This window comes from Sorex araneus, chromosome 1 (assembly GCF_027595985.1).
Source record: "Sorex araneus isolate mSorAra2 chromosome 1, mSorAra2.pri, whole genome shotgun sequence".
NCBI classification, from domain to species: Eukaryota; Metazoa; Chordata; class Mammalia; order Eulipotyphla; family Soricidae; genus Sorex; species Sorex araneus.
The window spans coordinates 37,451,312-37,463,410 of record NC_073302.1 but is presented as its reverse complement, the minus strand read 5'-3'; the positions used below and the strand labels follow the sequence as shown (position 1 = coordinate 37,463,410).

At 60.1% G+C, this 12,099-nt stretch overlaps 1 protein-coding gene across 1 annotated transcript; it reads left to right on the top strand.

Annotated features, from left to right (window-relative positions):
* The first annotated feature begins 230 nt into the window (after positions 1-230).
* Positions 231-11,422, top strand: GRHPR (glyoxylate and hydroxypyruvate reductase). Its single transcript, XM_004600246.2, has 9 exons — positions 231-376; positions 2,342-2,472; positions 3,210-3,282; positions 4,641-4,757; positions 5,608-5,696; positions 6,669-6,773; positions 7,398-7,533; positions 8,981-9,111; positions 10,970-11,422. Exons 1-9 carry the CDS (start codon positions 294-296, stop codon positions 11,089-11,091), a joined length of 987 nt encoding a protein of 328 aa, XP_004600303.1. The 5' UTR covers positions 231-293; the 3' UTR covers positions 11,092-11,422.
* The last annotated feature ends 677 nt before the right edge of the window (positions 11,423-12,099 follow it).

The window sequence follows — 12,099 nt, the reverse complement described above, 5'->3', positions numbered from 1 at the left end:
GCTATGAAAACCACGCGCCGAGCACGCAGAATCCGGTGAAATGTGGCAAAGGGGAGCCTGGGAGGGCGCCCTGCCCTCGCCAGCCCGACCACGCCCCCCAGACTCCACCCCTCATCGGTCCTCCTGGCCCCGCCCCATAGGCCCCGCCCCACACCGGCCCCGCCCCTTTCTCGCCCTCCCGGCCCCTTAGGCGCCGCCCACCACGCACCGCCCCTTCCTGGCCACGCCCCCTCGCCTCCCTGCGCTTCCGGCCCGGGTTGCGGGACTGCTGGTGTCCTTCGCGTGCGGAGTGGATGAAGCTCGCGCGGCTCATGAAGGTGTTCGTCACGCGCAGGATCCCCCCGGAGGGCCGGGCCGCGCTCGCCGGGGCTGCAGAGTAAGAGCCCGGCGGCCCCACCGGCCGCGATCTCCGCGGGGTTGGCGGGCGAGCGAAGGGGCTGCAGAACCCGGGAGTCTCGGGCAGCCCCGCACACTCCAGATTCAGGGTCTCCACGCGCGGTTTGGGGGTTGCTGGGGGGAGCTGCACCCAAATGGGCTGGGTCCGCTCCCGGGAACCCCAGTTGTTTTTGTTTTCTTTGGGAAGGACGACGGGTCGCCGCAGGGGCTGGAGAGAGCTGGGGTCCTGGTTTTGGACCTTGGCCGGACTGTCCTAGCTGAGTCTGCAGTGTGGGGGAGGCTTGGAGAGTTGGCTGGGACCCAGCTTTCTCCTGGTTGGCCCGGTGCGGCCCTGAGGCCGAAACTTCCCTGCGTTTGCAGTGGGAGTGGACAGAGCATCGACCAGCGGTGAGGCGAGGCCCCCAGACACAGATCGGGGCTGTTAGTCCTTTCCCCTCTGAGGTCTCTTGCAGGGTCAGGGACCTTGCGAGTTACCACCCTGATCCCTTTGCTTTGGGTGACCTTTGTTCCGTGGAGTCCTGTATGGCGAGGCTAGCTGGCCCTGCAAAACCCATTGCAATCCCTGCAACCCTGTAGCAGTCCCGGGGCTTTGTTTCACGCAAAACTGGGAGATGAGTAAGGGGCCAGAGTCTCAGCCAGACCCGTTTGGGTAGGGGGTGTGTGGCAGTGCAGAGCCAACTCAGCCCTGCCCTCAATGCACCATGGCACAGGCCTGGCAGGGAGAGCCCACCACAGGCCCAAGCACAGCGTGAAGTTAAGATTTGTTGGTTTTGGGGCTGCAGCAATAGCACAGCGGGTAGGGTGTTTGCCTTGCACGTGGCCGACCCGGGTTCGATTCCCAGCATCCCATATGGTCCCCTGAGCACCGCCAGGGTTGATTCCTGAGTGTAGAGCCAGGAGTAAACCCTGTGCATCGCCAGGTGTGACCCAAAAAGCAAAAAAAAAAAGGAAAAAAAAAAGATTTGTTGATTTTGTTCAATGCCAGGAGATCCTGGGAAGGATGCTGCTGAGGAAGGGGTGTGTGGGAGAGTGGTGGTCGTGGTGACGGAATGGCTGCTGCACCTGAGGGTGGGGGATGCACCCACATATAGAGGCGGTTACTGGTGTGCCAGGAGGGACCCAGTAGTCACCTGTGTCTTTTGACAGGCTCCAGATGTGGGGGCTGCCCCGAGTTAAGTAACAGGCTTTGCAGCACCCCTGGGGGCATGCCTGCTGCCCGTGTGGCCATTTGAGGGTGGACCCTAAAGCGCCTCCATGCTGGGTCCAGAGTGATCATACAGAGAACAGGGCGTTTGCCTTGCACATGGCTGGCTCAGGTTTGATTGTTGCCATCCCATACTGTCCCCTGAGCACCACCAGGAGTAATTCCTAAGTGTGGAGCCAGGAGTAACCCCTGAGCGTCGCCGGGTGTTTCCCCAAAACAAAACAAAGCAAAACAAAACAAAATAAAGAGAGTTCCTCCATGCTGCAGTGCTAAGGCTGGACCTTCCTAACAAGTCTCAGGTAGGAGTGTCACTTAATGGACTCACAGGGCCAGGACGTGCATCAGCAGGCAAAGCCTGTCAGATCCAGGATTCTTCCTCACACACCCCGGCCAGGCTATGTGTCAGCACACGGCATCCCCAGGCTGGGAGCTCTGACCTGGTGCCATGGGTGAAGGGCTGAGTGCGGGCTTTGCTTGTGGGAGGCCCGGGCTCAGTCCCCAGCACCTCACGGTCCTTTAAAGCCAATGTGACCCCAGAGCACCGAGTAGCTCCTGAGCACTCTGGGGAGGGGCCCCGCTCTCCTCTCTGCCGCTCTGGGCTCTTCTTGCATTGAGCCTAGAGCTGTCCCCGTGACCTCTCAGCTTAGGCTATGCTCTGGGGGACCCCTGTCGACACTCTGAGGAGCTCCCAGGGCCCGTGCGGAGGCCCCTAGCCCCGAGTGGTCTTTCCTTTGCCTGCAGCTGTGAGGTGGAGCAGTGGGACTCGGATGAGCCCATCCCCAGCAAGGAGCTGGAGCGCGGCGTGGCGGGTGCACACGGCCTGCTGTGTCTGCTCACCGACCGCGTGGACCAGAAGATCCTGGACGCTGCAGGTGTGTGCCCTGGGTCGGGGGAGGGGCTGGGGGCATGTGGCCCAGTTGGGGGGCACATTAGCCGGCCTGTGGGCACTTGGGATCCCACAAGTTCACTCAGTTCTGGGACAGAGGGGGCGGTGGGGCCACTCTGTGGGACCCACATGCGCCTTCTGGCTGGGAGCCCGGGAGGACAAAGGCCGGGGTGTGGAGTCAGCCAGGTGTTAGGGGGCAGGGGGGAGGCAGGGGGAGGTAGCCCAGAGCCCTGGGCCTCATCCAACCCTGAGTGCTTGCTGACCCGGAGCAAGGCCTGACCCCGGGACCTACCTAGGGGGTAGGGGGCGGGTCGCACACCGGGGACAGAGCATGTGCTGGCTTAGGCACACCGAGAGAAAGCCCAGACTCTGGCTGCTGGGTGAAGGAGCCCCTATGAGCTGGGCCTTAGTCCAGAGCTTTCCAGGGTCCCCCCGCAGCGATCTTCATAGTGCTGTTGGAGGTGGTGGTAGGAAGGCCCCTGGGGGTAGACAGTGGGCGGGGGGGGGGTGGGATCTGAGCAGGGCCTTGGTGTCAGGGGTCTCGGGGCTAAGCCCCGGCTGGCCCCACCTCCCCACACCACATCGTTCCTCTCTGTCAAAGCGGAACCTCCAGCCTGTCACTCCAGGTATGTGGCGATCAGCCGGTGTCGCTGCCACGGCTCCCAGTGCCACAGCTTTGAGTCCTGTCTGCAAGGAGACAAACAATGCTTTTTGCTCCCCTAGGAGCCAACCTCAAGGTCATCAGCACGCTGTCTGTGGGCGTGGACCACTTGGCTTTGGATGAAATCAAGAAGCGGTAAGTGTTGGGCAGGAGGCGCTGGGAGAGAGGGGGAGTCCCCCAGGGCCAGGGGAAGGGGAGCTGCAGGAATATGTGGGGGTGGGGGCGGCTGGCATGGGCCCAGGGTTTGTGCAAAGGAGTGAGTGCCTGCGTGGCACATGTGGGACTCTGAGCTCGGTCTTTGGTATCATGTGACGCCCTTGACCCTGTGTGGTCATGGTGGCTTCGAGCACTGTGACGTCACAGTCCCCAACACTGAACCATCTGATCCAGAATGCTGGGCCAGGCCCACTCACCAGGACTGGCCTTGAGCTCCCAAGGATTGCTCAGGAGCCCCCTCACCCCAAAATGAACGAGCCCAGGGGCCAGGGTTGAGGGCGAGTACCTTGTATTTGCCAGCACCCAGGTTCAAACCTTGGCACCACATGGTCCCCCGGGCATCACAGGGTGTGGTTCCCAGTCCTGGAGGTTTCCAGTCCTGGCCTGGGTGGCCCTGGAGGTCCCCGACTTCACGGGACCAGAGCAGCACTGCATCCTCAAACCTGGCTGACCAGAAGTGGCCTGCAGACCCCTGAGCACCACTTGGGAGCACCCCTTCCCTGCCAATAAGCAAAGGAGTCCAGAGATCAGAAGCCGTAAGGCGCATTAATGTCCAGGTCGCGCCTCTCATATGCTTGTTTTTGACCCTTAGCACAACCCCTTGAGGAGAAGAGACGGGCATCCTTTCCCTGTGTGCTTGTTCGGGCTCCTGAGCAGTGCTCAGGGCGTGCAGGGTCCATTCCAGTCAGTGACCCCATGATTCAGTGCTCGGGCCAGGCAGTACTAGGGGCCACCGGAGCCACCCCAGGCAAGGCACAGTTGGCTGGGCGGAAACAGTGATGGAACTCGGACCCCTGTGCCGGGCAGGCATGTCCCACTGGCCCCTGAGCTGACCCTGACCCCCACCTTCTTTTCTTTTTTTTTTGGCTTTTTGGGTCACACCCGGCGATGCTCAGGGCTGACTCCTGGCTCATGCACTCAGTAATCACTCCTGGCGGTGCTCGGGGGAACCCTATGGGATGCTGGGAATAGAACCCGGGTCGGCCGCGTGCAAGGCAAACGCCCTCCCCGCTGTGCTATCGCTCCAGCCCCCCACCTTCTTCTTTTCATGAGGAAATTCAGAAAAGGCGAAGTCGTTGCTTGCTTGAGATCTCGAGCCCCCACCTCCCGGCTCTTGGTCTCCCTCGGGTGCCTGCCCGAGTGTCCCTTTTTTGCTCCGAGCTTTGCGGCAAAGAGGGCAGCAGAGAGGGAGTTGAGCAGTGCCCGCAGTCTGCCCCCGGGCAGAGCCTGGGGTTGGTGCTCCAGGCTGCGGTTACCAGCAGCTGGTTGATTTGCAGTGGGATTCGCGTGGGCTACACCCCGGATGTGCTGACGGACGCCACGGCGGAGCTGGCCGTCTCCCTGCTGCTCACCACCTGTCGCCGGCTGCCCGAGGCCATGGAGGAGGTGAAGAAGTGAGTAACGCTGGTGGGAAAGCCAGGCTCTGCTCCCGAGCCCCCAGACTGCCTGTGTACCGAGCGGCCACGGATTCTGCAGAGCATTGAACTGAACTAGGCAGGAAGGGGCCCCAGGGAGAGCCGGGAGAGAGTGGGTCAGGGCAGACTTCCTGGAGGAGGTGACAGGTGGGTATTCTCTCTTGCACTTTCTGGGGACAGTTCATCCTCCTCACTCTCTGTGTAAGACCCCAGGAAGCCCTGGAAGCTATAGGTGGTTCTGTGAACCTTTGAGTTCTGCTCTGCGGACCCTCTGGCCTATGCGACCCTATCTTCCAGAGATGGTGGCAGAGGTGCCCCTGCTGCTCGCGTGACCCTGGCTCGGGATCAGGGCGGGGCTGGAATTGGGGGCTGAATGTCAGAGTCAGAGACGGCATTCAGGGGGCAGGGTCTGGCCAGAGTAACGGGCACACACGGGCCCTCAGAGCAGAGCTGCGAGGCCGCACAGGAGGATGCCCAGTGGGCCTCCCAGCCTCCTGTCCCTGAGCTGCTGCCATCTGTGCCCTGACCCTTGACCCCCGGCCCTGCCACACTGAGATCTCTGCTTCAGGAGTCTCAGCTCCTGAGGTCTGTAACTGCGGGCAGAGGGGCTGTTTCTGCTCAGTTTCCTCATCTGCGGAATAGGATAAGGACGCCTCCGGCCCCTTCTGCCCCCCATCTGGGGTCCCGCCTGGTTTTGGGGCCGCGGCATGGCTGGTCCTTGCATGCAGTAAGGACACACCTGCATTGCTTGTGTCACTCGCGTCACCTTGGATCTTCAGACCCGAGAGCAGGGCCTGTCCCCGCCCCTCTTACCCACCTCCTCCCACAGCGGCGGCTGGACGTCCTGGAAACCCCTGTGGATGTGCGGCTACGGCCTGACGCACAGCACCGTCGGCATCATCGGGCTGGGCCGCATAGGTGAGCCCTCCTCCTGCCCGCCCGCCCGCCCGGGGTTGGTGCCTGGCACTGGGGCGCTGCGTGCTGACTGGCCCTTCGCAGGGCTGCGGTTGGCCCACGACACCTGCACGTCGGGCATGTGCGGTGGATGTCCCTGAAACTGAGGCACAGCTTCACAAAGCTACAGAGAGGGCGCGCGTGTGTGTGTGTGTGTGTGTGTGTGTGTGTGTGTGTGTGTGTGTGTGTGTGTGTTGGTGGGGAGAATTTGCAAGACCCTGAGTGTGTGTGTGTGTGTGTGTGTGTGTGTGTGTGTGTGTGTGTGTTGGTGGGGAGAATTTGCAAGACCCTGAGTGTGTGTGTGTGTTGGTGGGGAGAATTTGCAAGACCCTGAGTGTGTGTGTGTGTGTGTGTGTGTTGGTGGGGAGAATTTGCAAGACCCCGAGTGTGTGTGTGTGTGTGTGTGTTGGTGGGGAGAATTTGCAAGACCCTGAGTGTGTGTGTGTGTGTGTGTGTGTGTGTGTTGGTGGGGAGAATTTGCAAGACCCTGAGTGTGTGTGTGTGTGTGTTGGTGGGGAGAATTTGCAAGACCCCGAGTGTGTGTGTGTGTGTGTGTGTGTGTGTTGGTGGGGAGAATTTGCAAGGCCCTGAGTGCCCCCCCCAGCACCGCAGGATGAGCCCTGGTTGCTTCGGCACTGCTGGGTCTGGTCCTGTAAGAAAGAGGGGGAAAGAAAACCAAAAACCCGATTGGGTAGGGGCCTGGGCATTGCAAGGAGCAGCCCAGTAGACCGGCTTCTGGGGTGCCCTGGACTTGGCTTCCGGAAGGCAGCTGAGTTGGGAATTCTCAGGAATCGGTGGCTCCACAGGAGGAAATCTGGCCACGGCAGCACGAGCTAGCGGTGCCCGGTCTTGGCGGCAGCCCCGGGAGGTCAGACCTCAGTGATGTTCCAGGGAAGGTTACGGCGGGAACAAACCTCGGCGACTCCCTTCCTGCAGGTCAGGCCATAGCCCGGCGCCTGAAGCCCTTTGGCGTCCAGAGGTTTTTGTACAGCGGGCGCCAGCCCCGGCCCCAGGAAGCCGCGGAGTTCCAGGCGGAGTTTGGTAAGGAGCTTCTGGATTGGCACAGAAACCCCAGGCTGTACCTGTTCGCCACCGTAGCAGCATTTTTGCACCCAGAACTCAAGCCCAGGTGCCCCCTGTATACCAGCCTCGGTGTCCCTCAGCCTCAGGTGACCTGAGTGTCCCCACCCTGGCACACACAGACCACACCAGGTCTTCTCCTGCCAGACGGGCATGTGAGCTTTGGATCTCTTGTCGCTGTTGGCTCCTCCATGGGCAGAGCCGCAGCCCTGTGGACAGCCTGGGGGAGGAGTCAGGACTTGCCTTAGTTTCCCTACGAAACTGTGAGCATGGCCTTCAGCCCCACCCCCCACCCAGCCGGTCCCGCTGAGTGCATACAGCGGCTGGACTCCACACTTCCTCCCCTCCGTGGCTGCTCGGGCCCAGACCCCACTCTCTTGCGTGGCCCTGACACAGCCTCCATCCTTCTTTGGCCTCAGTTCCCCTGTCTGCTCAACCAAGGGATGAATGAAAGATGTCGTGGGCCAGCACCCCACCAGGGCTGTAAGCTCTTGTCAGGGTTGTCCCGGCAGAGGGAGGGGAGGGGAGTCTCCCCACCCCCAGCACCTTCAGTTCTACAGCAGAGAACCCCCTCCCTTCCCCCAGTGCCCACCAGCCAGCTGGCCGCCGAGTCTGATTTCGTCGTTGTGGCCTGTTCCTTAACCCCTGCCACCAAGGGTCTCTGCAACCAGGACTTCTTCCAGCGGATGAAGAACACGGCAGTGTTTGTCAACATCAGCAGGTACCCCGGGCCCCCATGAGCACGTGTGGGGGTGCCCCCTGCCGCTGTCAGAGACCTGGCTTCCCTGTGGGTGGTCGGTGGGACCTCAGGCTGGTTCCTTGTGTGCCGTAAGCGAGCCAGGTGACCCAGATGTACAGAAGGGACAGGAGATAGAGTGCACCCAGATGGGTAGGGATTGGTCAGGTTGTGAAAAGAGATGGCAGAGATCTGCCAGGTTCCTGTACGTTGGACAGGGCTGGCCCATACAGTGCCAGGCCTGAATCCGACCAGGAGCCAGTGACCGTCGGAGCGTTGGGGCTCCTGGGGAGTCAGACCCAAAAGCCAAGTTGTTCTGGTTTCCTTAGATTGTCCTCCAGGTGCCTTTGGGCCACCAGGTATGCAAGGGCACAGTCCTCCCGTCCCTCCTATCCAGCCTCTTCTTCGCTGTGACTTCAGTATGGAGGCAGACAGCTGGGTTATGGGCAGTGGACCCCGAGGGCTCAGGGACCCCAGAAGCTGTATGCTCTGATACTCAGCTACTAGAGAGGTGAGCTGGGAGCAGGCAGCCAGGCTCGTACATGCAGGGATGGCCAGGCCACTGCTCATCCACACAGTTTATTGCATGCACAGTATGAAGACCCGGGGAATCCAATTTTACTCTGGTAGTCGGGTCCTATGTGCCCACTTGGATGGATGCGGAACGATGTATCTTGGGCCCGTGCCCTCGTTGGGCAGGTCATACCGGTACCAACCAGATCAGCAACAGCTAGATGGGCCCCACACAAAAGCAGACTTGGGGGCCTGTTCCCACAACAGTGGGTGCCAATACGGGGCCCCCCTAAGAGCTAGAGGCCCTTCCTTTTTCACAGACGGGGTCGGAGACAGTCTGAGGTGCTGGACGGAAGTGAGGCTGACTGGACTCAGTCAGGGCCAAGCCAGGGAACAAGCTTGAGCACTAGGCTGGTATACGCCTTGAGACCAGAGTTCAGACTCTGATACCGTTGCTCTAGGGGGCCCTTAGGTGGCCCAGAGGTGGCTGTGGTATCCCGGGCACCTGTCTCCGGGCAGCACCGCATCCTTAGGTCTTCACATTCAACAAAAGGCAGGGTTGGTTGAGTGTCACCTGGTATGGTCCTGGGGCCCCTTGAGCACTGTTTAGGGAACATTCCCACAAAAAGTCGGGGCCAGGGCTGGAGTGGTAAGACAATATACAGGGCAGTTGCCTTACACCCAGCCAACTTAGGCTCGGTCCCTGGCTCCCCCCGTGTGTCCCCCGAGCCCTGCCAGAAGTGATCCCTGAGTGAGCACAGAGCCAGGAGTAAGCCCTGAACCCAGCTAGGTGTGGCCCGAAATGTTATTTTGAGAAAGTGCCAAGTGCCAGGCTGGCGCAGTTCATTCCCTGGGTTCTGCTCTAAAAGTAACCAGGTGGGGGAGCTTCGGCGCCACCAGCTCACTCTGTCCTTTTCAGGGGAGACGTGGTGAACCAGGATGACCTATACCAGGCCTTGGCCAGTGGGCGAATCGCAGGTGCGGGCCTAGATGTGACCACCCCAGAACCCCTGCCCACAGACCACCCTCTCCTGAGCCTCAAGAACTGCGGTAAGACCCGGGCCTCACCCTGTGGGGCACAGCAGCGGGGGAGGTGCAGGGGCACAGGGGCGACTCTGGCAGGTAGTGTGAACCAATGTGATGGGACCCAGGCAGGGACCACAGCCACTTGGGCTGCGACCATTTGGTGCCTGACCTGTTGGTGTAGAGGGTGGGGGGACTTTGTCACTATGCCCAGGTCAGTCTGCGACCGTCAGGGATGCAGGCTAAGGAGGGCTCTTTTAGCATCTTGGGGTGGACAGGTAGTACTGCAGGTAGAGTACTTGCTTTGCACATGCCAATCTTGGTCCGCCTCTGGCATCCCGTAAGATCCTGCGAGCACCATCAGGGGTGATCCCTTAGCTCAAAACCAGGAGAAAGCCCTGGGCACCACCCAGTGTAGCTCCAAAACAAAGCAAAAAAAATAAATAAATAAACAAAAACCCCGTGCCTCATTTCTGCAGAGCATGCAGGCAAAGCTAGCTGCTCTCAGCGAGCAGTTTGGTTGTTTGAGTGCTAATACAGGATCCCCTGCAGGAATGCCAGGTGCGGGGAGGAATGAGAACAATGGGACAGGAGAAAGCGCAATGACAATATGCTCTGTGTATTTGTAGTGTCACCTGTGCAAGTCCTAAGCACTCTCAACTCCAAACCCACCCCCATGGATTCTGCTGGTGCTGAGGGTATCCCACTGTACACCCCACTCTGAACACCCCACTCAGCTCCGTCCGGCTTTCCTCAGCACCTCTGCTGCTGGCTTAGCCTCTTAGCAGCAGTGGTTGCTCCCCTGAGTGGCTGTGATTCCAGTTTCCAGTTCTAGAACTGATTTTTAAAAATTAAAAATGAATTCAGGTGACACTTAATAAGCCAGTGTGGTTCTCTCCTCCCCAAAACTACAAATCCAAATCCAAGGGGTCCTTCCTGTCAGTCTTGCGAATTAGAACCACCTCCCCATCCTGCTGGAACCCGACCCCCAAAGGCAGGTAGAGACTTCTGGAAGGCTCGACCCAGGGCGGTGGCTGTCTGTCAACTGTTTTACCAAGAGAAACTGCATACACTTAGGGAGCCGGGTCCCATTTCTGCTTCAGTCAGTGTGGCTAGGCGGGCCTCCCATTTGCTCCTGGAGCTGGTGGACCCTGATGCCACCCAAAAGCACTGCCCACTATGGGGCGTAGTGAATGATGTCACGTCTAGGCTTTGTCACGCTGGTGTGCCCGGATCACTTGGGCAAGCTGGTCCATCTTCAGATGGTCACTGTGAGTGGAGGGGCTGATGCTGTGGGAGGGGGCATCCTCTATTTCCCTCTGAAGCAGGAGCCCAAGGAAGGCCCTTGGCTACCTTCCCCGCAGCAAGTGACCCCATTACTGCAGCCCTTGGGAACTCTCCGTCCTTCTCCTCGCTGCCTGAAAAGGCACATTGACCACGGTGGCAGGGCTGCTGCCCGCAGCTGGCACCACTGTTCCCTTCCGCCGGGCCCCTGGATACTGCTTCTAAAAGGCGCTCTGTGCAGTCACATGGCCTGGCTTGCTCTGCAGAAGCCTACCAGCTCCCTTCAGGGATTCAGAGTGGGGGATCCCTGCTGTACCCCCTAGTCACCTTGCTGCCCTGCTGATGGAAGGGCTGGGTCTCACTGGCCCCCAGGTGCCTTCCTGTCTATAGAACATCCCCAGGTTTAGGACACAGCCCGTCACTCTGTGCTTGGCTCCCAGTAGCCTTGAGTCCGTGTACTGTACCTCTGAGCTCAGCCCCAGGGCAACAGGACCAGGGCCAACTAAGGCAGGCTGCTTCTCCTGGCTGGCACACACCCTGGAGAAAGGCTCGCGGGTACCTCCCTCAGCGAACCCGTTTCTGACCTCCCTCTTCTTTCCAGTGATCCTGCCCCACATTGGCAGTGCCACCCACAGAACCCGGAACACCATGTCGCTGCTGGCAGCTAACAACCTGCTGGCCGGCCTGAGAGGGGAGCCGATGCCCAGTGAACTCAAGCTGTAGCCATGTGGGTCCCCCGGAGCACAGGATTCCGGCAGACGCGCCCAGGCTTGGTTTGCCACCCTGCCTGAGGACGGGCGCCCAGACAAAGCCGCCATGCCGAGTCTGCAGGGGGAGGCTGGTGCCGGGCCGCTGTGGCACCTGGAGGGGTGTGGGCCCAGAGTGTATCCAAGTAAACAGTTCTCTGTCTTGGCCTGTGACTGGAGAAGCAGATGAGAAGCATGTCTGCGGCCCCTTTCTCGGTCAGGGCACCCCTGCTGCCACCCCAGTCCTCATTAGAACCCACCCAAGCCCCGATCCCCTCACCATCTCTCTGCTCCAGGCTGCGCTCTCCCCGCCCCCCCGCCCCCTCGAGCAGAGGAGGGCCTGTTCTTCAGTGTGAACACAGTAGCCATGGACTTTGGAGCAAATCCAAACTCCACAGCAAGAACTCCATGAGCATTTGACGCTTGGTATTTCCTTGGTCAGGAGGAACTGGACAGGGGCTGGAGAGCTAGGACATTGGGGAAGGGGCTTGACATGCACACAGCTGACCGAAGTTTGTTCCCCGGTACCCAATAGTCTCCTGGGCACAGCAAGGGGTGGCCAATACCCTCTCCCCTCCCAGAATAATTGAACATGGGCGGGCCTTCATTTAGGGTTTGTTTCGGCACCTGTCCCTTGCTTCTGACCTCTACCCAAAGGGTTCCCCTTTTGTCATTCCCCTCCTTACCCCCTCTCTGCTCCCCAAGGCTAAGCCACCTGCACTGTGGAAGCCTTGTTCCTGCCCAAGGACTCGGGTCCTAGCAGTTCCCACAGGCAAGCCCAACTTGCTGGTGTGAATTTCAACCTTGGCAACAGGTTGGGGATCAGGCTAGGCGGGAGACTGAGCAGGCCCTCGAGTAGAGCTGCGGGGAGAAGAGAGCAAAACTCTACCAGTGATCACAGCTCAATCAGAACTGGATCAGAGAAGGCAGCCCGGACCATGCTGAGCAGAATAGCCGGTAACGATTAATAGGCAGCATTAGTGTT